This window comes from Lissotriton vulgaris, chromosome 8 (assembly GCF_964263255.1).
Source record: "Lissotriton vulgaris chromosome 8, aLisVul1.2, whole genome shotgun sequence".
NCBI classification, from domain to species: domain Eukaryota; kingdom Metazoa; phylum Chordata; class Amphibia; order Caudata; family Salamandridae; genus Lissotriton; species Lissotriton vulgaris.
In genome coordinates this window covers 1,533,478,407-1,533,505,590 of record NC_141696.1, presented here as the reverse complement: position 1 = coordinate 1,533,505,590, position 27,184 = coordinate 1,533,478,407, and the positions used below count along the sequence as shown (strand labels likewise).

Here is a 27,184-nt window from a genome sequence, read left to right as displayed (position 1 = left end):
CTGCGCCTTCTTTGGGGAATCCGTCGCTTCTTCCTGGAGCAGGACCTTATAACCCTGGTGCAATTGCTGGTCCTCTCCAGACTAGACTACTGCAACTCTCTTCTTACTGGCCTCCCCAAATCTCACCTGTACCCACTTAAGTCTGTTTTCCATTCAGCAGCTCGCTTCATTTATGGGGCCAAAAGAAGCGATCACATCACACCAATGTTATCCACCCTCCGCTGGCTTCCCTTCGAGGCTAGAGCTATCTACAAGACCACTTGTATCACCCACAAAGCCTTGCACTCCTCCTCTGCTCGCTACCTGGCGAATAAACTGAAACTCTCTGGAGGCTCTAGACCATCATGAAAGGCGGAGAATCTACTGCTTGAACCTCCCACTTTTCAATAAGGAAAGAACAATGGCCCAATCCTTTTCAGGCAACGCAGTGAGAATCTGGAACTCCCTTCCACCTAAGCTCCGGACCACCGCCTCCTCCCAGGCCTTCAAAAGGGACCTCAAAGTTCTCCTCCTCCAGAGACACCTCCAAAAGTAATTCACGTCCTCTTGTTATTTGGAGGAAGACTTCCCACTACTGAAAATTTCTACTTTCCATGACCATGGAAGTGCCTTCCCAGTGTGTTCTTGTGGTTGGAGTGTTTGCCTTTTTGCAGTATTTTCCACGTACTTGTGTTTGGTGCCCTTTTGTAACATGCACACACTACTTTGCCCTTGTAACACACGGTTTGCTACCTCTCACATGTTTTTACCCTTGATACTTGCACAAGTGCCACGTTTGCCTACGTAACTCTTGCTCTTGTGCCTGAGTGTCTAGCACTTATTGCAGTATTATACCTCAAATTATACTCTGTTTTCTCTTGTAACTGCACACTTGTCACTTTTTCCTCTTGTGCACTTTTTACTACCTCATGTATTTTTGGTTGCTCACATTTTTTACTACCTCATGTATTTTGTTTGCTCACAATTGTCACTATTACTTTATGTAAGTAACGTCTGCTTTTGTAATCTGTTCTTGTGTAATGTTTTCCATCATGTTTCATCTCTGTTCCTATTGTGAAGCGCTCTGAAGCCTTCGGGTAAAGTCCGGGCTATATAAAAATGCATAAATAAATAAATAAAAAATAAATAAAACTCAGTGTAAAGCGACCTCGCCCATGTCAGGGCAGGCTAACCGCTCTCAGGATGACGTCCCACGTTGAGTCGTGATCTCGCTCGGAGCATGCGCTGTTGAAGTTTCTTCATCCACATGGAGCATACGCAGACATGCCAACCCTCCCGATTCAGGCGTGAGACTACCGATTTCAAGGCTAGTCTCCCGCCTCCCGATTCCTGCAAGCAAAAACCCGATCCTCAGGGTTTCAGCTGACAGGGCTTGATATTACGTAAAGTGCCAATTATTCCAGCAATAGTTAGAGTGGCCATGCAGGGGCTCTAGAAGAGGTGAAAGACCAGTAAAGCGTCATTAACAAGGGAATGGTCTTTTAAAGACCTGTGAAGTATTGGGGGGAGGGGAAGCTGTGTGTGTGCACAGGAAACTGTTTTAGCCCGGGCTGTCACACGGGGGTGGGGCATGCACTGCCAGCAACCTGCCAGGCCAGTGCACAACACTTGCATCACCCTCTCTCTGCCTGCCATTGCGCTCCACTCTTCTGAAAGGTATGAAAAAAAGTGCATTTGTGTTTCAAATCTCCGATCCTACAGCAGCCACTTCCAAAGCCCATACATGCCCCATTCTCCCGAATTTTTTTTTTAAATCTCCCTCTTTGCTCTTCTGAAATGTTGGCATGTATGCATACGTGGTATAAAGTTTCCTTTCGCTCAGCCCTGTCATTGAGAGTGTTCTTATGGTGCGCATGCGCACTATACCTCCTTTCTTCGCCCGGTTAACACGAAAGAGGTTGGTCTGGTTTCTATGTTTCTTTACTTTTGTTTCTTGGGGGTGTGCTCGCTGTGAGCATGCGCTGTTTAGGTTTTCTATTGCGATGCGAATAGAGCATGCGCAATAGAGGGTTCGTGTCACACTGCGCATTCTCAGTGAGAGTGCTCTTCTCGTGCGCATGCGTATTATATTTGTTTCCAGCGTCCTCCCGGAAAAGGCTGTGTTGCCTGGTTTCGTGCAGCTCTTTTCTTTCCGGGGGTGTTTCCAGGGAGAGTGAGGAGGCTGCTGCCCGGGTACGGAACCATGGCTGCATTTCCACAAGAGGACTCACAAGGAAGCGCAGGGAGAAAGTGCCCCTCCAGGGATTTGATAAAGGGTGAGTATTGTATTGAACAACCTTTCGCTCTCTTAGAACTTCATTGGAGCGCGAGGTACATGCGAGGTAGAAACTATTAACAATATGCAATCATTACAGCAAAGTAAAACGAAGTGCAAAGACGGATAAAAACTGAAAATAGCGTTTGCAAGGGCATTTTGTCTCTCTTCGCAGAACCAGCCGCCATAGAACCTGCTCTCCGACCTCTAGGCGACACTCATTTGATTTGCTTGGTATTGATAAAATGGTTATATTCACATTTAACAGATGTGTTCCATATAAAATGGTTATATGCGCATTTAACAGATGTGTTCCATATTTAGATAAGATGCTAAGGGAGGCTGCAGATGCCTTAGTACAACAAAACCGTTTGTATACAGAATAGACAGGCCCCTAGTAAGGTTATCTTGAGGCACAGCTCCCCAGGGCTCCATAGAATCTTCACATCACCGTCCTACTTGCTAAACCACATCCTTTGATTTGTTTAATTTAGGGGGTGCAAAATTGGTGTTTTGTGCATGGTAAACAGTGCAAGTTCTGGCATGTGTTGTGTGCTTAGCGGGCGGAGTTTCCATGGAGTGGGGGCCTTGCTGATTTCTAGGTCGAGGTACTATCCGGTTCGTCAGAACCGGAAGTAGCGAGATCTTATGTCTCTTAGAGGGGCTCTTCATCCCGCCTCTAATTTTGTCTCTCTCCTATTGGCTGGCTTCCTAAATGGAGGCCAGCCATTGGAGGAGAGAGCCGTCACTCCAAATAGGCTCCGTCCTTTTCGGATTTGGAGGTGTGTTCGGTGTTCTTCTTTCCACTTTTTAGCCACGCCCACCGAACACGCCCCCAAATCCGAAAAGACTGAGCTTGCCGGCCGCCATTCAATGAAGGTGAGCCTCGCGCCATTTTGTTTCTTTGTCCTCTTGCCCGCAGCTCTCCTCCGTCCCGCTTCCCCCTCCCTCCCTCCGCAGCTCTCCTCTGTCCGGCTCCCCCCCCCCTCCCTCCGCCCGCAGCTCTCCTCTGTCTGGGTTCCCTCCCTCCGCCCGCAGCTCTCCTCTGTCTGGGTTCCCTCCCTCCACCCGCAGCTCTCCTCTGTCCGGGTTCCCTCCCTCCGCCCGCAGACCGAGTCATACTTTTTTTTTTATTTAGCTGGCATCGTGACACAATTGCCAAGCTAGCCTTGCCAGAAGTCGAAAGGTTTGGCCGTTGTTAAGTAAAACAGCGGTTGGCTTTTCGCCGCTGTCCGTGTATGTTTCCCGCCCCCCTCCCGCCCAGCTGTCCGTGTATGTTTACCGCCCCGCTGTCCGTGCATGTTTACCGCCCCACTGTCCGTACATGTTTACCGCCCCCCCTCCCGATGTCCGCTGAGCGGCCGTGGTAGGACGCAGAGCCGTGCCTCGGGTTGCTGAGGCATGGGAGGGCTGGCAGCCCTGATACAGGCAGCCAGAGGGGGGCCCGGAGAGGGGGGACGTGCGAGATGTCACGCGGCGTCACCTCTGCAGTAGTGTGGGACCCATCTGCTGGTGCACTGTGGGCTATGCCTCTCTTCACCAGTGATCTGCTGTCATCAGCTAGGAAGTCTCGCACAAGATTTGGAAATCCCACAACTTCACTTTATTTTATTTCTTTTGAAGTGGTTGTAAAGCATTACTCCACGGGAGGGCACCGTGGCCCTAAGACAGTAGGACATATCTTTACGTACACTATTTCTACGGATACAGCCAGATTTTTAATGCTTTCTAAAATTTAAGCAGATTTGGCTTTAGACGTATGGCATAGGGGAGGGTAGTCCATTGAGTGGTTCGGCCATTGAAAAAGCCCGGCCTCCAGTAATTATCTGGTCTGCTTTAGGAACATGAAGAATGCTTTGACGCTTGGATCTTAACGACTGTTCAGGACCACAAGCTAAAGTGGCTGAGAACATTTTTCCCCCATGAGGAGAGTTTTAGAATTACTTTGTTATCGTCCATGCATGGCACTCTACCACAGTTGACCCAGAGACGAACAAAACCGCACGTAACCTCCGTATCCTGCAAACCTCCTTGAGATGGCTACCACTGCTTTGATTGCATAGTAATAAATACATCAATAACCCACATACCTAGGTGCTTTATATGACTATTAGATTTATTACAAGGATTATATTTATTGCAAAGGCATACCATGCTTCCGTTGTTAAAGCTGACACCATACTTGATAAAAATCATGTTTTGGAACCCTTACTAAAATTTCCCTCCCTTAGTCAGTTTGATCCACTCTTGGGGCATGACAGTGAGAAAATAGGTGGGGTGGGTGACCAGGTCAAGGCATTACCTTGACTCATCAATGTGAAGTATTTTTGCAGTTATTGTTGTAGCCACTTTTAACACCCATGTCAACCCCAGCTTTCCTTTAAATTCATTTTTACAGTGAGTTTTGTACCCAGTTTATCAGTAGATAAATGAATATAGTCCAGTTTATTGTCTGTAATATATAGATATTGGTCGGTGGTCAGTATTGCATCCTGAGAAGACCACATAAATTAAAAGGCATCAGTTTAATCTCAATGTTGTTTTTTTTATAACAGACATAAACCGTGTGGGGTCCTATAGAATAGGAGAAAGCAGAATAGAAGAAATTGTTAGGAACAACGAGCGTTAAGGACACATTCCCGAATGTTTGTGGGCTGCTAAAAATGTTTACATTATTAATTTTCTGTCCCGCATTTGAAGCTATTTCCCCCCTCTAAAACAGTATCAAACGTTTCTCTGTACGTTCTTGGCACGTCAGTCCTCATCTTCTGATAGTAAGACATTGTGTCCCTGTTCTTATGTGATTGTTTTGGCAGAAGGTACCAAGTCAACATCTGTTTCCAGCTTTCAGAGATCCTTTGTCTTGTGGGGGCAGATTTGAAGCAGATTTGTGGGACAGATGTTGTCCATGAGTCGTGATCTTACACGTGTCTGAACGACAGCACATTAAAGTGCGGAGACAATATGGAAACAGTGTATAATGAACTCCTCTCAGATTCATGGTCCTGATAATTGTAGTTATTTTCTTCATTTTTACTTCTATATGGTTCTCTAGAGCTGTATGCCAAAGCATCTGCAACCACTGATAAGATGGTAAATTAAATATATCACATAATAACTACAGGCAAAGATCACGAAAAATATTAGACGTACATATATATTTTTTTGATAACCAACGTTATTGAATTTTGAACCTAGGTACAGGATTCAGCTGACACGTAATAGTAAAATTCAGATAGTGCACAGGACAAATAAGCAAGGTGCAGCATCATGGGGCGAACTTCCAGGAAGGAGATATATTCATGCAATGCCAGAAAATATAAGGCTATTCTAGTGTACCTAACCACTTCCCCCTAATACGTTCGTGTTTATAAGGGCATCCCCGGACCTCAAACACAGGCTTCGTTTGTCGCCCACACCAATCCACACCATGTCTTCATTGTGACACCGTAGAGGGAGCAGCAGCCTTCCATCGGGCCGCAATGTCTCTTTTTGCCACCATTGTGGCTGTTCCCAAAAGCGCCCGATCTGCCCTTGAACCCCCAGGCCCCTTCAAAACACCAAGCAGCAGCACTAGGGGTGAAAGTGGCACCTCCCAGCCCAGCACACCTGGCAACTTCCTTACCACGAGAGACCAGTAGTTCTGGATCAATGGGCACAACCACACAGTGTGATAGAAGTCTGCTGGGGCACCTGAGCATCGCGGGAGAAGTATATTATGTAGCTGACACAACTTTTATCCTTCCACCGTCGCTAACCTGGTTACCATTAAATTGGGTAATAGTAAAAGTTCTTATTTACAGCACTTAGAAACAGCAGAAGTGCAATATGGAGCACTAAAATTAAACAGATAGTAAATAAATAAAAAACGAATATGATTATTATAGCTTTTATGTTCTATGGGAATCACAGTATTATCTTTCAGTCCTGTTGAGTTCGGTCACTTAATAAAAATATGATTGTGTCTGCAATTCATCTTCTTTTCATTATTCCACCAGTTGCTAATGGTACCTAGCTAGGCAGGGCTCAATGTTCTTCATCGTTTCCTTATTTTATTTATACTTCGAAATCTTAGTATGGTCAATCATTTGAAATACATTGATCATGACTGCTGACAATTTTTCATTTTGCCCATGTCATAGCCCTTTCCTGATGCTCAGTCTCACTTTTTGTGTTAATTAGCCTTATTGGGAAAAAAAGGGACATGCACGCATTGATGGCCATGTTGGATGTTCTTCCTAGACCTGTTTAATAGGTACTGCCTTGTAGTTTAAACTATGTTTCTAAAAGGATAACAAAATTACTCAGGTTTTTGGTTAAATTGTCAAATACTATGCGCAGAATCCAAGAATCCCCATATGCCTTTGAATAAACTCCAGGGTTGGTCGTCTCTCCAGAGCGCAACATGTGTCAGCGCTCGTGCCCTGGATGCTCTCAAATAGGCCTGTTATGCTGTGGATAACCCGAAACATAGGTCTTAATACTACTTTGGACGTTCACAAGTATGTTTGCAAGTCATACAAATACACATGAACATGGAATATGTGCGGTAAATGTTGTAATTCCGGTCCTTCCACAAATAACACTTTCTTTAGCATCCTGACTTCATACAAAGGAATTAAAGAAGGAAATTATAAATGAATATGTATCCAATACAATGGATACATTTGCAAGTTCTGAAATCAAATAAACAGAACAAATAAGGGAAAAATAAGTATTAATTAGAATGTATGGATTAGTCCAAATCACAATTAAGTGAACAAAAGAAATCAACAATAGACTTATCCTGTCTCCTAAAGTGAGGCATAAAGAACTATGTGTTGATGATAAATATACACAGAAGGCAGCTCGGCTCACACTTTACTGTACACTTTGGCAAAAACAGTCCTCGGATTATCAGGAAACTTCCTCAAGGTCTTGAGAGGACTGAACACATGCCATTTCCTGTTGGCCTATATCTAAGCAGAACTCAAAGAATCCTGAACTCCACCCTGCAGGTAGAGAGAAGTTGCTGAGCAACACTGCTCTACATTCAGTTTCAAAACTGCATTTTCAGTGCCACATTCTGTATTCTCTTCCAAAATGTTATGTTTCAACAAGAACCAACGCTGCAATATCATTCCTTGAATAATTGACTTACTTTGATGGTTTGCAATAGTGACCCATTCACAAACGTGCTTGGTACAAACACACAAAATATGTACCATGTACAAGGTGTTCCTGTGACTTGTGAAACAGGTGAAATAAGCTGAAGTCTTTGATACAAGAGCACCTTACTATTGTCACATCTGGCACTTGCTCAGGATGTTGTAGGTCTTGAACATTGTCTTTGTATTTTTATGTACAACCTGTTATTTCCTTCACCTGTAAGTACTGTACATACTTAATAAAGTGGTAGACAGTTTGAGACGTGATCTGATGTATGAATCTGGTAATTGTAGTACATCACGAGGGCATGTAAGACAAAGGGCTCTATGTGAATGACTGTGTGGGTGGCTTTGTATGTGTGTGTGTGTGCGCGTGGCTCTGTCTGTGCGCGTGGCTCTGTCTCTGCGCGTGGCTCTGTCTGTGCACGTGGCTCTGTCTGTGCGCGCGTGGCTCTGTCTGTGCGCGCGTGGCTCTGTCTGTGCGCGCGTGGCTCTGTCTGTGCGCGCGTGGCTCTGTCTGTGCGCGCGTGGCTCTGTCTGTGCGCGTGGCTCTGTCTGCGCGCGTGGCTCTGTCTGTGTGCGTGGCTCTGTCTGTGTGCGTGGCTCTGTCTGTGTGTGTGCGTGAATGCCTCTTCAGCCCCAGACATCACCATTGCCATCCCGGAAGGATACAAGATCATCCGTAAGGACCGCATCAAGCAAACAGGAGGAGGCATCGCTATCGTCCATAAGAACTCCATCCGCATCTCAACCAGCTCAGACGTCAACCTCGCTAGCGCCGAACACCTCCACTTCCAGATCCACACCGACCCCAAGACCACACTCAGAGGCACCCTCTTCTACCGGCCTCCAGGACCCCGTGCACAATTCAGTGACGACATCACTGACTTTATCACCCCACACGCCCTCCCCTCCGAGGACTACATTCTATTGGGAGACCTCAATTTTCACCTGGAAAAGAGCAATGATGGCAGCGCCACCACCCTTCTGGACAATCTCGCCAACATCGGACTCAAACAACTTGTCACTACCCCCACCCACATTGCAGGTCACACACTCTACCCCATCTTCACCTCCAGCAAACATGTCTCATTCAGTCACACCACAGCTCTTCCCTGGACGGACCACAGCTGCGTTCACTTTATCTACAATAAGACCACAATCCACAACCATGCTCAACCCACCCTGCGAAGAAACTGGAACAAAATCACCATCGACCAGATCTCCTCATCGCTTCTTCTAAACCCCCCCGCCCACTCCTCAAACCCCGACCAAGCAGCCATTAACCTCACCCAATGGCTTTCCAACAGCGCCGACATCCTAGCACCGTTGAAAAAACGTCAAATCAAACTAGGAAGCAAAAACGCCTCCTGGTTCAACGATGATCTTAAGAAATCGAAGAAACTCTGTCGCTCCCTCGAGAAGGCCTGGAAAAAAAAACCAAACACCAGCACCAGGGACGCCTTCAAAAACGCCACCCGCATACACCACCAACTAATCCGGTCTGCCAAGAAAGCCGCATTCAAAGACCGACTAGATAACAACGCCCACAACAGCAAGGAATTATTCAACATCGTCAAAGAATTTACCAACCCATCAGCCAACTCCAACGACATCACCCCCTCCCAAGCCTTCTGCGACTCCCTAGCTTCCTTCTTCCACAACAAAATCGCAGACATCCACAACAGCTTCGATAACCGACCCGGAGACCAACCAACCCAACCTTCTGCAGGACCTTCACCCCCCTTGAACATCCTTAACGACTGGAACCCAATCTCCACTGAGGACACCATCCGCCTGATGAACTCCATCCACTCAGGATCCCCAACTGACCCATGCCCTCACCACATCTTCAACAAAGCAGACTCCATCATAGCACCACACCTCCGAGATGTCATCAACTGCTCCCTCAACTCCGCCACCTTCCCGGAAAGCTGGAAACACGCAGAACTCAGCGCCCTTCTGAAAAAACCCACAGCTGACCCCACCGAACTCAAAAACTACCGCCCCATCTCGCTTCTTCCATTCCCGGCCAAAGTCATCGAGAAAGCTGTCAACAACCAGCTCGCCACCTTCCTCGAAACCAACAAATCCCTCGACTCCTCACAGTCCGGCTTCCGAGCCAAACACAGCACTGAGACCGCACTTATCGCAGCAACAGACGACATTCGAACTCTACTGGACAATGGAGACACAGTCGCCCTCATCCTACTCGACCTCTCCGCTGCCTTCGACACAGTCTGTCATAGCACCCTTCTACAGCGCCTCAGAAATGTCGGAATCCAAGGAAAAGCACTGGAATGGATCACCTCGTTCCTCACCGGAAGAACCCAGAGAGTCCGCCTCCCACCATTCAAGTCAGAGGCCTCTGAAGTCATCTGCGGCGTGCCACAAGGATCGTCACTCAGCCCCACCCTCTTCAAAGTATACATGAGCCCCCTTGCGGCCATCGCTCGCCAACACAATCTCAACATCATCTCCTATGCTGACGACACTCAACTGATCCTCTCACTCACCAAAGACCCTAACACCGCCAAAACCAACTTACACGAAGGAATGAAAGAAGTAGCCGAGTGGATGAAGCACAGCCGTCTGAAACTGAACTCAGACAAAACAGAAGTCCTCATCCTAGGCACCTCCCCCTCCGCCTGGGATGACTCTTGGTGGCCAGAGGCCCTTGGAAAAGCACCCATCCCGACGGACCAGGCACGGAACCTGGGTGTCATCCTGGACTCCTCACTCTCGATGACCAGACAAGTCAACGCCGTTTCATCATCCTGCTTCAACATTCTTCGCATGCTCAAAAAAACATTTCGCTGGATCCCCACCGAAACTAGAAAAACGGTCACCCACGCACTGGTCACGAGCCGCCTGGACTACGGAAACACCCTATACGCCGGTACCACCGCAAAACTCCAGAAAAAACTCCAACGCATCCAGAACGCTTCAGCCAGGCTCATACTAGACATCCCGCGTAAAGAACACATCTCTGGTCACCTGAAGAACCTCCACTGGCTCCCCGTAAATAAGAGGATTACTTTCCGCCTCCTAACCCACGCACACAAAGCACTTTACGAACTTGGACCCGAATGCCTCAACACACGACTGTCCTTCTACACCCCCTCCCGTCAGCTACGATCCTCCAACCAAGCCCTTGCCACTGTACCTCGCATCAACAAAATCACCATGGGAGGTAGATCCTTCTCCTACCTGGCAGCTAAAACCTGGAACTCACTTCCCACTCACCTTCGCCTTACTCAGAACCACCTAGCATTCAGAAAGCAACTTAAAACTTGGATATTCGACAAGTAATTCCCCACCCTTCCTCAAGCGCCTTGAGACCCTATGGGTATGTAGTGCGCTATATAAATCTCTTGACTTGACTTGTCTGTGTGTGTGTGTGGCTCTGTCTGTGTGTGTGTGGCTCTGTCTGTGTGTGTGTGTGCGGCTCTGTCTGTCTGTGTGTGTGTGTGCGTGGCTCTGTGTGTGTGTGTGGCTCTGTGTGTGTGTGTGCATGGCTCTGTCTGTGTGTGTGTGTGTGTGGCTCTGTCTGTGTGTGTGTGTGCGTGGCTCTGTCTGTGTGTGTGTGTGGCTCTGTCTGTGTGTGTGTGGCTCTGTGTGTGTGTGTGGCTCTGTGTGTGTGTGTGCGTGGCTCTGTGTGTGAGTGTGTGAGGCTCTGTCTCTGTGTGTAGCTCTGTGTGTGTGGTTCTGTGTCTGCGAATACTCTCTACTACTCTCTAATGCTCACCTATTGCCATTGTAAATGACAATACCATTTATTTATGATTTTAAAAAAAATGAAAAAAAATGTCATGAGCAGTGCCAATAGCTCTACCTTTAATAATGCCGAGACCATTGCATTGTAAATGCTTGTTAGCAAAGCAAGCTTGTTCCATAGTGCAGAATCAGCTGGCGTAGCACCCGAAAATCACACTAGGAGGCGCCAATTCTTACGTGCCAAATTAGGGCTCCATTACCATGGCGGGCGGACTAACGAAATGCAGGACCGTCCGCAAGGGATGCGGCGGTCCCGCACCTGAAATTAGGATGCCACGGCAAACCCTGTCCCCATCATTGTGGCAGGCGGTACGCACAGCACCGCCCACTACAATGCTGGGAATGCAGGTAGTGCATTTGCATACACAATGTGACAGGCACCGCGCGGTACCTGCCACCTTGGGCGTGCAAATGCAGCGGTGTACCATAGGTATCCCCCATGTGAACCCCCCGCCCCCCAACTTTCTGGTGGCCCGCTACGGGCCCCCAAAGGCAAAGACCACATGCCTTTCCATGGCAGCAACACCACCATGGAAAGGCTAATCTCCGCAGTCATCGTAATATGGATGGCAGTGTCTTGCAGACACCGCCACCATTTTGTCCATGTATTTCCGTCCGCCGCGGACCCCCCAGCCATCCTAATATGGCAGGGGGTCTTTGATGTGTGAATGGCGGGTGGATCGCCCCGCTGGGCCGGTGGTGACCTCCGGCGGGGGCGATCCGGCCGCCATCCTAATGGGCCCCTAAGTATTGGTGAGCCCCGCATGAGAAAAAACTGCCCCAAGTGGCGGTTTGTGGAGTTTTGCTGAAATTCCTCATTCCACTTTAACATAGAGTGGCAAGACTCTGCAAACTCTGCCAGCGGTGCAGAATTGATTGCCCAAGCCTGGCTTAGGCCAGGCCTTTTGCGTAGTCAGTGCCTGCTTGTAGAGGAACAAATATAGAAACATTTCAAAAATGATAAAGCTGTACTTGCTGTCAGCAAGGCCGTGCAATGCTGATTAAATAAATTACGGACAGAAACTCATTGGCTGGCACTCCTGCATCTTATTTTTGATATCTAGAAGTATTATATGATACATGTTTGAGAGATTTTATTACACAGATTGCATTGGTATGAAAAACGCATATTTCACAGGCAACTGAATTATGAAAAATATTTCAGAGTTCTCTGTGAAATATTGCTTTCAATTATAATCACAGCATGAAATCACTCTACAGATCTTTACTTTTGTCCGGGCTACTGTGGTTATGTTCCATGAAGAATCAAATTATGCAGCAAGGTTAGCGAAATTCTGTGACACAGAGCAAATGCGGGACATTATTTTGCAGTATTAATTTTAGCAGTTTGAGTCTAAACCAACTTATTTTTAAATCTGCACAATTTGTTGGCAAATCAGTTATTACGCAGTGAATTCTGAAACTACACAGTTGAATAAATCCTTGTGCCTTCAGCATTGTCCTTTGTTTTATCAATAGTTTATCCACAAAAGGTTAGAAAAACATATACATTGTAATGTCAATAAGTACCCACTGTTAGCTGCACTTTGAAGAAAATAGTTTTTCAACCTAGCCCCCTTAAAATATAGGGCAATATAAAAACTACATAATGTTGCAGTTTGCTCCGGTATTGCCATTGAGGGAATCTGGTGACATCTTATTCCAAAAAGCTAAAAAAAAGACACTATTTAGCATAACATTTTTCGTTTTTTTTTCATAAAAAGAATCGTTTTTATGCGTAAAAAATGTTTTAACTCCTCCCCTGCTGATGACGGAACCGCTCCATCATCAGCCGCGGTCGCGCTGTGCTGATGACGGAGCGGTTCCGTCATGGCCCGGCCGCCACGCCTGCGCGGCGCTGATTTTGCGCCTGCGCGGCGCGTTCTATTGAGCGGGCGGGGCCATGATGGAACCGCTCCGTCATGAGCACAGCGCTACCGACGCTGGTGACGGAGCGGTTCCGTCACCAGCATGCGCCCGCCGCTCGGCCGCCCTCCCCCTTTACCACTGCGGCGGAATAGCCGCCGCAGTGAAGGGGTTAAAATTGAATTAAGTATGTAGGACAGTACCCCCCGCTGTGCAGAGCTAAAGAACATGCACAGTGGGTTAGGCCACTTGTGTTGGGTTGGGCCAGGTCCTATGTCCAACTCCTGCTGTGGACAGCCTTCGATTTCCAAACATGGTATTCCCCCCCCCCCCCACCACCACCCCCGCCCCATGGTGACAATGGTTGAAGACCGTGTACAGTTGTATTGGCGATCTTTTACAGGTTTGGCCTGGGCCCTGTGAGCAAAATGCAGCACAAAGCTGAATGCTGTAAGCAGGAGAGTTTGACTGCCCGCCGAAGTTTAGGGACTGGTCCTGGCTAGGTTTTTCAGCCAACCCAGGTCTATTTTATACGTACACATACCATCATATTATTTTTTGAGCTGTATGTGCCTGAAAATGCTTGAATTTTCCATGTATCATATGAAAAAGAAGCAGCAATTGATGAGGCATGCAGGAGGTGAGAGAGGTTCAGGACCCCGCCTGCAGCTCTTATGATTGGCTGGGACACCACTCTTTCATATTTCTGTTACTACAGGGGAAGAGTTCACAACAGAAATGATTTCAGGCAGCATCAAAGAAGAAGGTGTCTATCCAATGGATGATCAGAAGCAAGAGGAGTTTACAAAAGGTTACTCTCCAGCCGGTGAGTTATCTCTTTCTATATATCATATTTTGGGATTATAGCTTCTACTGTGAAACTCAAACTGATGAATTGATAAATTTGGATAAATTATGCCACTAGGATCATTAACAGGCCACTGTTACTGTCAAGCTGGCAGACACAGAATATAAATATCTTAACCAATATGATGACACAATAGGGTCTACAGTTCACAGTAAAAGAAACCTTTTTTTGAAATAGAAACTGCAAACTCTAACTGCTTAGTACTAAAAAATAAAAAGGCCATAGATCCCCACAGTTATCTAGATATTGTGACAAGGCCCAAAACAACCACAAAGCAGCTAAAGTAAAGAGTTGGTGGGAAAAGAAAAGTAGGATGGGAATCTAACTTCACAAATGGTTTCCAGCAGTTCATCAAGATCAATGACCCTACCACAGCTTATATAAACTGGGTGTTTGGTTCTATAAATACTGTTGTTCATAGGAGGTGTGTAATACACTAATCATCACAGTTGAAGACGAAGTGAGGCCATGGTTCCTAAAAAGCAAATTATTTACTTTTGCTTATACTGGTCAAAATTCAGTCTAGTCCACCAGTGCTAGTCTAAAGTTTAGAAGCTGGCTGAACAGATCTTTAGTGTCAAAGATGGCCTTCAACCAAAGGATCCAAGCCTAAGATTGCTTACCTTACAGGAACCCTATCATCAAACACTGCTTTGAATTACTAATAGGAATAGCACTAAAATGTGTCACAACATGTTAAACCCAAGCTTTGTACCTATTGTTCAAATCACAATGGAATTGGGTCTGCTTCTTTATGGCACATCATATCTTTCAACACACTACCCCAGTGCAAGTTCATCTCTCATTAGAGATGCACCAGAAGAAGACCAGTTGCAAATTTAAGTTGATAGGCTCAGTCACTCCTTCATTCTCCAATTATTTTGTTTGGGCATAATGTTTTTGACAGTATGTTTACAAAGAGGCACTTTTGGAGCAGCGGTTAATTTATGGTTTAGGTTAATGCCCCTGGATATTGTTGTATCTTGATTTCTTTTTTAATACTGCTATCTTGCTTTTTATCTTCTGGTATTTTAAAGTTTTTAGTGTCATTCTATTTTCTTCTCTAAAATGCCCTCTCAGGGGGGGATGTGGCCAAGATGGCGGCGTGAACGGACGCTTCCTTCTGAGCTCCCGCCGTCGGCCTTCCACAGCACGTGCTCCGGCCTCACGGAGTCCCGTTTCATGGGCCCCAACAGCTAGCCTGGCATCCCCGGCGGCCCGGGTGGTCAGAGGGGGCTGATCCCGAGTGGACGGTGCGCATACTGCATTCGTAGCCGCGAAGCCCGCGACGCGGCCAGCAACCGCGGCCCGCAACTGCGGCCCGCCTTGGGGGAGGAGCGGAAGACAGGAGTGGTAGCAGCTGAGCCGGAGGCTCGAGATTCGGGGCTGCCCTACGCGAGGTCTGGTGTGGCCTCGGCGGGTCCGGCCCGCGCTCACATTGGCGCGAGGCATCGGCTAAACCAATGCCGGATTGCTGCTGCGGACCTGCCGTGTAGACGAGGTGGCGAGAGACAGTCGCTAGGCCCACAGGAGCGGAGAGGTGAGGAGGAGGGGACTGCGGCCGCGCGGAGGCCCCCTTTTTGAACGCGTGGGCCGGGAACAGTGGCTGTGTGGTTTGCGGTACGGCCCGGAGCTCAGCGCTGCTTTGGGGGTCTGTGCAGTGGCAGCTGGACTGGGAGCCTGTGGCCTGGGGGTATTTCAGGCGAGGTCTAGGGCGGTAACGGCGGGCCCGGCCCGCGCACGGGCGTTGCGTGAGGCAACAGGCAGGGAACGCGCCCACTACAGCTAAGGACACGTCGACCACTGGAGCGCGACGGGGCGACGCGGAGGTGGGAGGCTCGGAACCCATCACAAAGGCATTCCTTGAGTCCCTCTTTACGTCCTTGAGGGAAGACATCCATACCCTCAAAAAAGAATTTTCGGATGAGATCCAGGCAGTGCGGACAGATATGGACGGACTTGGGGAACGGGTGGCGGAGCTCGAAACAAAACAAGACAACGGAGATGTCGAAACAGAGGCGCTCCAACAGGAGATTATAAGACTGCATGACCAACAGGTGGACCTACAATCGCACCTTGAAGACCTTGAAAACCGCTCCCGGTGACATAACATACGTATTAGGGGAGTGGCATGGTCTGACGATGACAAGGACCTTTTTAAATTTACCCAGGGAGCTTTTCAACCATATCCTGGGCTGTCCGGTGGAGGCAGCGCTCAGGATAGACAGGGCACACAAGGTCGGGCCCCAGCGATCCGGGATGGCACTTCCCACAGACATCTTGGTGTGTGTACAAGACTTCCGTACTAAAGAAGAAATTCTTCAAAAGGCGAGGCAGATGCAGCCCGTCTCCTTTCGTGGCCACTCACTGACCCTTTTCAAGATCAAGTGTGTCTCGAGCGACGCTGAGTGCGTGTGCTTTCTACCGCCTGAGACCTGCGCAAGTTGTGCCCCATGGTTGTGGGCACCAGAAGATCAAGTGTGTCTCAGCGACGCTGCGTGCAGGTGTTGTATGCGACCTGAGACCCTCATGAGGAGTTGTCAGGTTATCGTGCACCCAGAGTTCCTGTGAGTCTCATTGACTCTGAGTGTGGGTGTAGTGTGCAGCCTGGGATCTTCCCATTGCCCGGAAATTCAGAGAGATTGCATCGGAGGGCCAAGTCGCTGGATGAGGAGAGGAGAGTGGGTTTGCGTCGCCCAGGTAACGTGTCGACTCCTGGGGCGGGGTGCAGGCTCCGAGAGAGACGCTCTCGGCCTCTTTCTCCATCCTGCAGCACAAGCCTCTGCTTCGGCTCGGATTGGGACCCGTGTGCCAAGGAAGTGGCATTTATTGTGTTATATCTTACCCGTGTGGGGGGGGGGGGTAACTGTGGGCAGAGACTAACAGCAAGCCAGCACGAGTGGTGGAGAGACCGCCAGAGTCACGGTGAACAGTGCTGGAGTAAATTATGTATTGCATTACTTCTGCATAACCGAGTATCTGATGATTGTATGACGCATTGCCTTATTTCTGCACAACAAACTGCCTGTTTGTTGTATTGCCCATTGAATTAGTGTTGCATACCGAACTGCCTGATATATGTGTTCCACATTGCATTAGTTTAGCATAACGAACTGCCCGATAACAGTATTACATATTGCATTACTTATTCCTAACAGAGTACCTGAAGGGGACCGTACGCATTGCATTATGGGGGCATAACAGTTTACAATGTTGTTGCATTACTCACTGCATTACAGTGACAGTCCAAATCGCCAGATAGCCATATTACGATCTACATTATTCTTATGTTGTGAAGTACCTGATTGTTGCATAACAAACTGCATATTACAACATTAGGATTATATAGGATTTTTAGTTTAGCTCAATAATAATAGGCCAGTGGGAGCATTACTCCAACACATAAGTTGGTTTAGTATTGTATGGTCGCATCGTACATCTTTTTATAAACCTATACTTGTTTTTCTATGAAAACCGTGTGGAGTCTTATTTGTGGTGTCATTATTGGGTTGCTGTGAGCGTAACTGCAAATACTTTACACATTGACCTTGAAGATAAGCCTGGCTGCTCGTGCCAAGCTACCAAGGGGGTGGAGCGGGGGCTATCTCTAGAGGCGACCTTTCTTTCCCTATCGTTGGGGCTCGCGGGCCCATGTTTGGCCTAAGGTACCTACCTCAGCCAACCAGGGATTGTGGGATTCCAACATTGTGGTGACTGCGGTGTGGGATTCCAACACCAGGTCTAACAGACCTCTTGACCTCTACCATTTTATGCATTTTTATTTATTTCATACAAATTATATGTATTACAATGACAGTGTATTATTATACACCTCTATGCTATTTTTTTTTCAAATTAGGGCAAAAATTAGAAATGCTCCAATCATATTTCATCACTCATCCCAAGTTCATCTACTTGTCTAACAGCATAGTTTTATTTTGTTTGTTTGGATTACTATGCCAAGTCAGGGCTCGAAAATTCCACTCGACCGCTAGCATAGTTGAGTTAAATGTAACACGGTCGAGCTGTTTTTAGGTCCTACTTGCCCTTTCTGGCGAGTAGGAAAACAAATCAACTTTTGTCCTCTGTCTGTGAAAACGGAGCAAATGTGACAAGATAAGATTTAAAGGCATTTTTATTTCTCACAAAGTTAATGAGCAATAAAGATGCCTTTAAATCTTGTTATCTTGTCACATTTGCTCTGCTATCAAAGACAGAGGCCAAGTAGGTTGCAGTTAGGTCGAGGAAATTTGGACTAGTACCATTTTTTGTTTTTTTCGAGCCCTGCAAGTTATGTAAAGCCTCTCAATATACCTTATAGTACAATCATGCCTGATGTGGAAACTCCGTGATTAAGCATCCTTTCAGCAGTCGGTCCATGTTTAACACTGCCCGTACATGTGGGTCTTGTATACCTTTCTTTTGCTTTGTGTGAGAAGGGTCTGTTCATGGTAGGCTCTTGTTTTGCAACACAAGATAGTGGACAATATATGTTGTTTAGAATTTAGGCAGTGCATGGAAGCCCGCTATTACTTTCCTCCTCCTTCTTTCTAGGATGAAATTTGCAAGGTCATCTCTCCTTGTAGCTTCAGTTCAGCTGCTGTGTTTATTACCTCTCATTAAGGCCCGCCTGACCTTAATATGGCCGCCACTCAGCACATCATATGTGCAGGGAAATCGGACTTGCTCCGCCCGTTATAAGACTACATGAGCTGCCTGTTTCAAGACTGCAGCTCTGGCGAGCTAAGATCATGCTGGCCAGCTAATGAGCAGGGAAACTGGATTTACTTTGACCGATTTCAGATACGAATGCCCCAACCTCAATGTATCAATTTCTCCTAGCTCAGGGACTTCGGGGGACCCTAAATAACAGCGCCTCTCGCCCTAAATTGCAGAAGATTACACTCCTCTAGTTAACGCTGACCACCTAGAGCCTATCTCACCTCACACTTAAGGGGCGGCAACTCTGACCGCTACTAACTAAGCCGGCCAATACTACATCCATCCGGCTTCACTCTCCTAGGGCTACCTGTCCCTTACCTAACTCGCCGCCACGCCCGATAACCGCTAGCTATAGCCCACCCCGAGGCAGGCTGGCCACCGGTCTCTCTAGTGTTGACCTGATCAGACCCTAAGTGTCCATCCTAGGAGCCCTGCGCTATCCACCCCCTACACTTTATAGCCCTCCCCCATTCCCCAAGCGAACAAGCGACCTCACCCCACGCGAACACCCTCGGTGCACAACTCCCCAGCGCATACTGCGTCGTACAGCCCAACCCCCCCTCCGGGTGGGCACCCTTTACCTTCCACCACGATTCAATCAACCCAGCCCCCCTCCATCTTACTCCCCCCCTTCCTTACCCCAGAGGTCTCGCCTCCCCCTAGTCCAGCTAAGATGCCCCCAGCCGCCCAATTGGACACGCATCCCTGCCCCTCTCTTAACCACCTATCTCCGCGATGGCAGAACACCTTCGCTATAACATTCCCACGCGGAGTCTCCTTCAAAACCAAAAAACGTTTCAAACAGAATTTAATCAGGCAACACCCTGAAACACTAGTTGTTGACACTTACCAATGCGCAGCCAGAGGACAGAGGAAAATCGACTTCATTTTCCATTCCAAGTGACCTGATGTATGGGTCACCATCTTTAACTCACTCCTCCCAGTCTCCAAAACCACCATCACTGAACACAACCCAAACTAACAATCGCCCATCTGAACCACCAGTCCCTGATCGGAGACATCTCCATCTCCGTTTTTGCGAATGGTACCATTCTAATTCATGCGGAAGACGAGAACCTAGAGTACTTCGACTCTCTCTTCCCCACACTCAAGAAGGCAACTGTTCACTTCACACACAAACCGCCCCCCTCCCCCCTAACGGCTCCTTACTAGCTCCGAGTCCTCGGAGCATATCTTCGCCACCCCAGCGTCCCCTCCCTACTTTGCTTAATCAAGCCGCCAATCATACGCCACCACCAGCCCCACCTCCCCCTATAGCCCAACCCCCGTCCTCCACCCATCACACCCAACCACCCAGTACCCAGCTCCCCTCTCATCCCCAATGGACTCCCAACCCCCCTCTTCTTAGCACCCAAAGCACCCCTAGCTCTCAGTCTCCCACCCTTAGTGATCCACCTCAGCGTCCCCACCCTTCCTTGCATATCCACTCCGCCAACCCTGTGTCCCCACCAGCCCCAGCGCCCCCTATCTCACTACTCCCATCCTCCACCCATCGCCCCTAAACTTCAAGTAGTCAGCCCCCCTCACTTCCCCAAAGGACCCCCAACCCCCATTCCCTAGCTCCCGTAGCACCACTAGCTCTCAGCCTCCCCCCAGACCCCCTAACAACTCCTTTTCTCAGTCGTCCCCCGCAAACCACCACCTCACCAGATCTCTCTAGCCCTGCAAATGAAGAAAAATTTCACCCCCAATTGGACAACAACCCCACTCACCCTCTAGCCCTCCCACAATCGATCTAGAGACCTGACAACACCGAGGCACAACCCGCTAACCCACGCTCCTCTAGTTCTCACCGCCCCCCTCATGGATGATAACTTTCAACCCCGAAGGGACCGCAACCCCTCTCCCTCGCTAGACTTCCCACAATCAAACTCCAAACCTCTTATGAACCCCCCCAGTAGGAACTCGCCCCAAAGCCCCCCACATCCAGAGCTTCGCTCCGCCCACCCCTTCACCCTCACCCGAGCCGACGCAACGCCTCAACCTTATAGAAGCGCAGATCGCTACCCTGATCCTTGGCCTGCAGGAAATCTTATCCACCCTAGGGAATCTCCAGCTGCCCTCCCCTCCCGCCGCACCACCCCACATCCCTCCCCCTCTCCTTAGGAGTGACTATCTGCCCTCCATCCGGTCTATTCCCCCCACAGGTTCCCTGCCTCCTCTCACTAAAATCACGATTGAGTCGCGAGCAGCCAATCCCAGAAGAACGATAACCTCCCTCTCCACCCAGGAAGTGAGCACACTCGTCGCATCTTATGAGCCCCCTCCTCCCCCACCGGAACAAGCCAGCCCAGGCCCCACTCCTGAACTCTACTCACACCTCCTCGATCCAAGTCATCACTGGAGTGGGTAGGGACCCGCCCCCGTAGAGCCACCAGACCTCATATACCCTGTGCACAAGCTATCTATATACATGCACCATTACTGCAGAAGGCAAGCAATAATTAAAATTTCATAAACACCGGAAAAACACTGGTTCTGTTGTTGTTAATGGCTCGAAAATGTGTAACCACTGATAACTACTGTTTTTTAAGGTGTCCCAGCGCCCCACATGTACAGACAAACTTGAAGACCAGTTTATCAACTGAGAGAAAAAAGGTACGTTTTGAGAGCATTACAAAATAACGATTCTTAAGAAAAGGCACAAAGTGATTGCAGAAGTTGAGTCCATGTTTGGCTAGCAAGTACCGAGTAGGAACGCCTGTCTGTCTTGACCTGCCCAGGGTCCCCTCCGTCACTCGGCATGCACGGGTTCCCAGAAAGAGGGGTAGCCTTCCTCCGGATTACTAGGGGCAAAGGTACGCCCGGACACCCTTCCGGGACTGGCGGTTCCCTGCCGGAGACCAGATGGGTGATGACCGGGCAACACCTCCGAGGCGTCCGGGGCTCCCTCCTCCAGCCCGCGGCATGGCAAAGGGACCGGCTCCATGAGTCCCGGGCAGTCCTCCTCATGCCTGAGGCCCAGCGTGGGATTTCAGAGCCCCCCTGAGCCCTGCAGCCCGGGAGACCGGGAGCCCTGGAGCCCCTGAGCTCTGCAGCCCCCGAGCCCTGCAGCCCGGGAGCCTCGGAGCCCTGTAGCCCCGGAGCCCTTGAGCCCCGGAGCCCTTGAGCCCCGGAGCCCTTGAGCCCGGGAGCCCTGCAACCTCGGAGCCCTGCAGCCCCGGAGCCCTGGAAGGGCAGGCGGGAGCCCTCCCGTGGAGACTCGGGGCAGGCAGATTGGCGTCATGTCGGTCCCGGCCATCGGGTCGCACCTTTCCACTCGGCCATCTGGTCGCACCCAATGCTTCCCATTCGTAGACGACCTGATTCTGGGTCAGGGCTTCGTAAGTAGCAGAGCAGCTACCTCGCTGCGATCTATTGAAAGTCATCCTCTGAGCCAAGCTTTTGACTTTCGGTGTGTGGGTGCCTACGGACGCCTCCCTCCACCACACCCAGGGGTGGGTCCCTCTGTCGCCGGGCTGGCGGGAGGGACGCGGAGGGGGTAACAAGGGTCTGTGGGAGGATGCCTCCACACGTGCCCTTCGACACGGGGGCCTCCCCCTCCTGTCCCTGCCCCACCGGGGTGCAGGGACGGGGGCCACCATCCCTTGCGGGTCAGCAGGGTGACCAGATGGCCCGCTGCTCCCGGGCAGGTAGGTGAGCAGCAGCCACCCGGGGGAAGGAAGCTCCAGAGCGGCTGCCTTGGTGCGCCCGGCCACCCTCGCCGGACTGCTAGGGCAACTGGGTACGACAGCCTCCCAGGCCATCTGGGCACTGGGTCGTCCCGGGCCATCTGGTCGCCTGGCTGCGCGACCAGATGGCCCTGCGGGCAGGGTGACCAGATGGCCCTGTGGGCTGGGTGACCAGATGGCCCTGTGGGCTGGGTGACCAGATGGCCCTGTGGGCTGGGTGACCAGATGGCCCTGCGGGCTGGGTGACCAGATGGCCCTGCGGGCTGGCAGCCGGGCTAACTCCAACTTTTGTCCTTCCCCAGAGTTCTGTAAGCCCACACTACGTGGGGGCTTAATAGTCAAGAAAAATGGGCTCCCCGGGCAGGCCGTCGGGGAGTGGATGTGGCCTGGGCTTAACCCTCCTTGGGGCCGGCCAAGGGTCCGTGCGCTGGGGACGGGGCTCCCAGGGAGGCTCTCCCCGGCTTGGCTAGGGTTCGGAAGGTAGGACCGGGCCCGGGGCTTGAGCTCCGTCCGTCCGGCCGGCACCGGGGTGCGTGAGCCCCCCGTCCTGCAAGCCATCAGAGGGTCTGGGCGCTGGGGACGGGGCTCGCCCGGGGAGGCTCTCCCCGGCCTGGCTAGGGTTCGGAAGCTGGGACCGGGCCCGGGACTTGACCTCCGTCCGGCCGGCCACAGGGTGCGTGAGCCCCCGTCCTGCAAGCCATCAGAGGGTCCGAGCGCTGGGGACGGGGCTCCACCGGGGCCCAGGGAGGCTCTCCCTGGCCTGGCTAGGGTTCGGAAGCTTGGACCGGGCCCGGGGAGCAGGTGTGGCTGGCTTCATCCGCTACGCTGTCACAGCGGAGTTTTCTGCCCACCCCTAGTATCTAAGGATTATTGGGCACGATTAAACAACCTATTGAATAGTGTAGAGGACGACGGTGGTGCAAAAATGAGGCACCTGCCAATTTACCCAGATGGCCACAGCCCCCTGGTCTCTAAATAGATGCGTCTATTCTTTTGAATCTATGCATAACATTGATCAGCCATATGTTTTCTGAAATGTTGCATTCTGGTGCCTGGTACATTGTCGAGCATAGCGAATGAGCTTTAGTCTGTGTGTCTCCTCTGAAATGTAGTCAATTTCCATAGCAATAAAGTATTATGAAGGACACACTCTTGATTTCTCTTAAGGTAATTTATGATTTTCACACTTAGAAAGCTGTTTGCTTATTGCCTTTTTCCACAATTTTACTCCAGCCGAAAGTTCTTTTCGCACCTTATGTATTACCTTGAAAAGCCTAAAGTTATCCATATGGGCAGATATTTCTGTGGTAATTATTAAGTTGTGTACACATGACTATTCTCCTCCAAATAGATTCTAGCAAGATGTATGGTCTCTTGTATTGTTACTGCTATATGGAGACTTTTAGATCATTGACAGATTAATCAGTGGCACACATTACAAAGGGGAAAGTAGTCCCCGCTGCTCTGGTTAGTAATATTCCCATTGTAAACATTTGTAAGTGTACCACATGGAAATTTGTACAAACCTTTGCTATCCATTATGGTCTTCAGACACCAGGCCTGATGCATGAGTGTGCCAGGCCTCTCTCTATAACTTGTTTGTATTGTTTTTCTTTCTGTTGTCTAGGTCACATATTCGAGCTTGGAATAACTTGCTACTCTGTTCTTCAGTTTATGAATATCTATGAATAATTTTATAATTTGTTCACCATACTAAATAAACGATGCACTGAGGCAAGCTGCCTCAGTGCAGAACTCCATCTTCAGCCCCTGTCACTGACTGAAATCAATCTTTGTTGTTTCTCTTATTGCAGAAGAGTTTACCACAGTGATCATATCAGACAGCATCAAGGAAGAGGCCTATCCTACAGCTGATCAGGACACAAAGGAATTTAAAAACACCCTCTGCACAGCAGGTAAGCCCTCGTTCTACCTAGGATCACAGATATATGGAATGAATCACAATAGCCAGAGACCAATGAGATTAGGTCTCAACTTGGAGTGACTCTGATTTTAAATTAATAATGAATGGGTCACTGTTCCAGATGAGCTGACATAAATATAATAGTTACATGAGGCAGCACAGCAGGGACTAAAGTCCTTTTAGCAGGTTCCATCTACAAGAAACCGTAAGCATCCCTCACCAACCCAGCAACATAACATATTGTAACATGTATTTCTAAAGTGCACATTCACCCAGAAGGGTATCTTGGTGATCAATAACAGATGTTTATTGTTACCCAACTCAATGGTACAGCAGCATGGAGGGAGTGGTTGGCAAAAGAAAGAGCACAAGATGGATATCTGACAACATGGATGAAGGTCTAGAGATCACAGAGCCTGTCACTGCTCAAACGATTCTATGAATTTGTATAAAATATTTACATAAAAAATCAAGGAGAGTCAACAAAAAACAGCATATGAGTGTTAGAAGAATGACTAAAGCAACGACAGGCCCTTCATGTATACCACACAGCTGCATATTGAGACACATGAAAAATAGTATCAGGGGACCTCTAAATGCCCTTTGAAAGGTCTATTGCTTTTATTAGAGGTTTCTGTGATGGTATAGGGGTGTATTACAATACACAATGTTTTCAAGAGTCAAATCCTTTCACTTACAACATTGTGGAGTGCCTATGGCACTGTTTCTGTTATTTAAAAAGTGGCAACCAGAGAAGCAGGGTCCTTAGCCACATGTGCATGTACACCTTTCTTATGCCAGTAGGAAATCATATTTTAAGAAATAGTCCATGTCCCCAGTTCGTGCTAGATTGAAGTTCTTTCATGTGTATTTGGAAGTGTTCGCCTTTTCAGTGCAGAACATTCACAGTTTTTCTAGTTAGATGTCTTCAAAATGGCTATGTAGACAAATGCCCCTGTTTGTGTTGTCTGTAGGAAGGTACCTCCTGACTATGGTTGCCCCCAACTTTTTGCCCTGTGTTTTAGCTGGTTTTTGACATAGTCGACCTGGGATCCTGCCAATCAGGACCCCAGGCCTACTGCTCTCTCTTTAAAATGGATTCCATGTACCCTAGGTACATTTCCAATTGGTACTGGGCCACCTTATCAGACCCTGTAACTCAGGGCATAGGTGTACCCAGGGCTGCCAGGGGCTGCAGCATGTATTATGCCACCCCTGGCTGGCCTCCTAAATTTGACACAACTGGCTGCATGACAGCTGGGGCAAAGTCGTGTAATCACCCTTTGCTGTAGGTGTAGTATACCTATACCTAACCCTAAAATGGACACACAGATTCCTATCAGTCACTCCTATGGCAGGCCTTGACAATCCTGAAGGCAGAGTGCTTGGAATCGTGTGAGATGGTGCTCTGGCATGAGCTGAGCCTGTCTGCAGCTTGCGGAACCAAGTCCTAATAGCTGTTCCATGATAACGCATACCATATACTCTTAAGTGCATTATAAACCTCGCGGTTAAATGCTATCTTTGGTATTGCTTTATCAAAACATGTCGAGTAAGGTGTCATACGAATTGGAATACTAACCCCTCGCCAATTCTAGAGGGACACGACATGTATGTAACTGTGAACCCCGGTTAAAGTTAATTAAAGCCTCAGCTCCACAAAATGGATGCTGCCACCACAGACACGAGTCTGACCTCCTGCTGCTGGGAGTCCTTCCAGCGAGGGAGGCTTGGACAAAGGGTTTCCTGTCAGGGGCGGTGCTAGCACCGTCCCAGACATGGTTTTGTGTATCCTGGGTAGGCAGGGCTTTACAGGAAGGTGACTGCTGAGTGGCACCCCGGTGCTCACTACGCATAGGCCGGTCAGAACCAGTTCCAGGGGCACCCCAGCCCCTGGCCTGGGGAAAGTCCGGCATGGCAGAGGGGTGTAACCACCCCCCTCCTAGTCCCACCCATAGGCAGGACCTAGTAACCGGGTCAGCCCCCTTTTTTTAGTATAAAGATGGGAGCGGGCCCCCTGTTCAAATTAGATCATCTTTGGAATCAAGACACGACTTTCTGCGAAAGGACTTCAAGATTTCCTTCTTCAAGATTCTCCCTTGTGGCTAAGGAGTAGTCACCCTGCATCCGCAGGCACCATCCTAAGAACACTGCGGTCTGCTGCAAGTCCTTCTTCACGAATCCGACGACCCAGCTCGACGAGACCCGGCTTCCCTGGCACCTCTGACCTCTACTCGCCTCTACAGCAAAGCTGAGAACCGTGAGTGCGACGAGACCTCGAGGGACCGACGATCGCCAAGACTGCACGACTTCTTTGTAACAAGCCCACCGAGTCTTCCACTGGTGAGTGCTTTGGGGTCCGAGAAGCCCCAACCCTGAGCAGCTCCAGCACCGAAGATCAGCCCTCCAGCATCTCCACGATCTGCGTGGGGCCCTTCTGCTTTTGCGTGCTCACCGCGCTGTGTGGCTACTAGCCGGCTGGCTTGTGGCCTTCTTCACGACGCCCGACGACATCACTGCTGCTGGTCTGGTTGCTCCAGACTGGCCCTTGCTTCCTTCTTCAAGAGAGGCACCCCGGACCCTCCTGGTCCACTCCAGACGCCATTTTAGGTCCACCGCGTGGGCTTGAATTTGCCAAGGCTTTGTTGCCCAATCCTGGGTCCAGCGACACCGACAGCTTCATCCATCGTGGGACAGATCGCTCCTCCATCCTGGTCGCCGACAACGCCTCCTGGTCCGTGAGATCTGCGATCACAGCGTCACCCACTCACCTAGTCGAGGTGGCTACCATCCGGTGCCCTCCTGGTGCCCACTGACTACTGGCTAGTAGTCTCGAACTTGGTCCCCTCTGCTTTCAGGTGTCATCTTCCTTCGATCCAGGCTTGGATCCATCGAACTTTCTTCACTGGTCGCCTGCCAGCAACTTCTTTCTTC

The 27,184-nt window shown here is 49.4% G+C and overlaps 1 protein-coding gene across 1 annotated transcript in view; it reads left to right on the top strand.

Moving 5' to 3' along the window:
- The first annotated feature begins 2,075 nt into the window (after positions 1-2,075).
- LOC147700298 (uncharacterized) overlaps positions 2,076-27,184 on the top strand; it is a 127,921-nt gene continuing 102,812 nt past the window's right edge. The window contains exons 1-3 of the mRNA XM_086935662.1: positions 2,076-2,255; positions 13,763-13,870; positions 24,141-24,242. Coding sequence (XP_086791788.1) covers positions 2,183-2,255; positions 13,763-13,870; positions 24,141-24,242 — 283 coding nt within the window. The 5' untranslated portion in view covers positions 2,076-2,182. The remainder of the gene's footprint in view (positions 2,256-13,762; positions 13,871-24,140; positions 24,243-27,184) is intronic.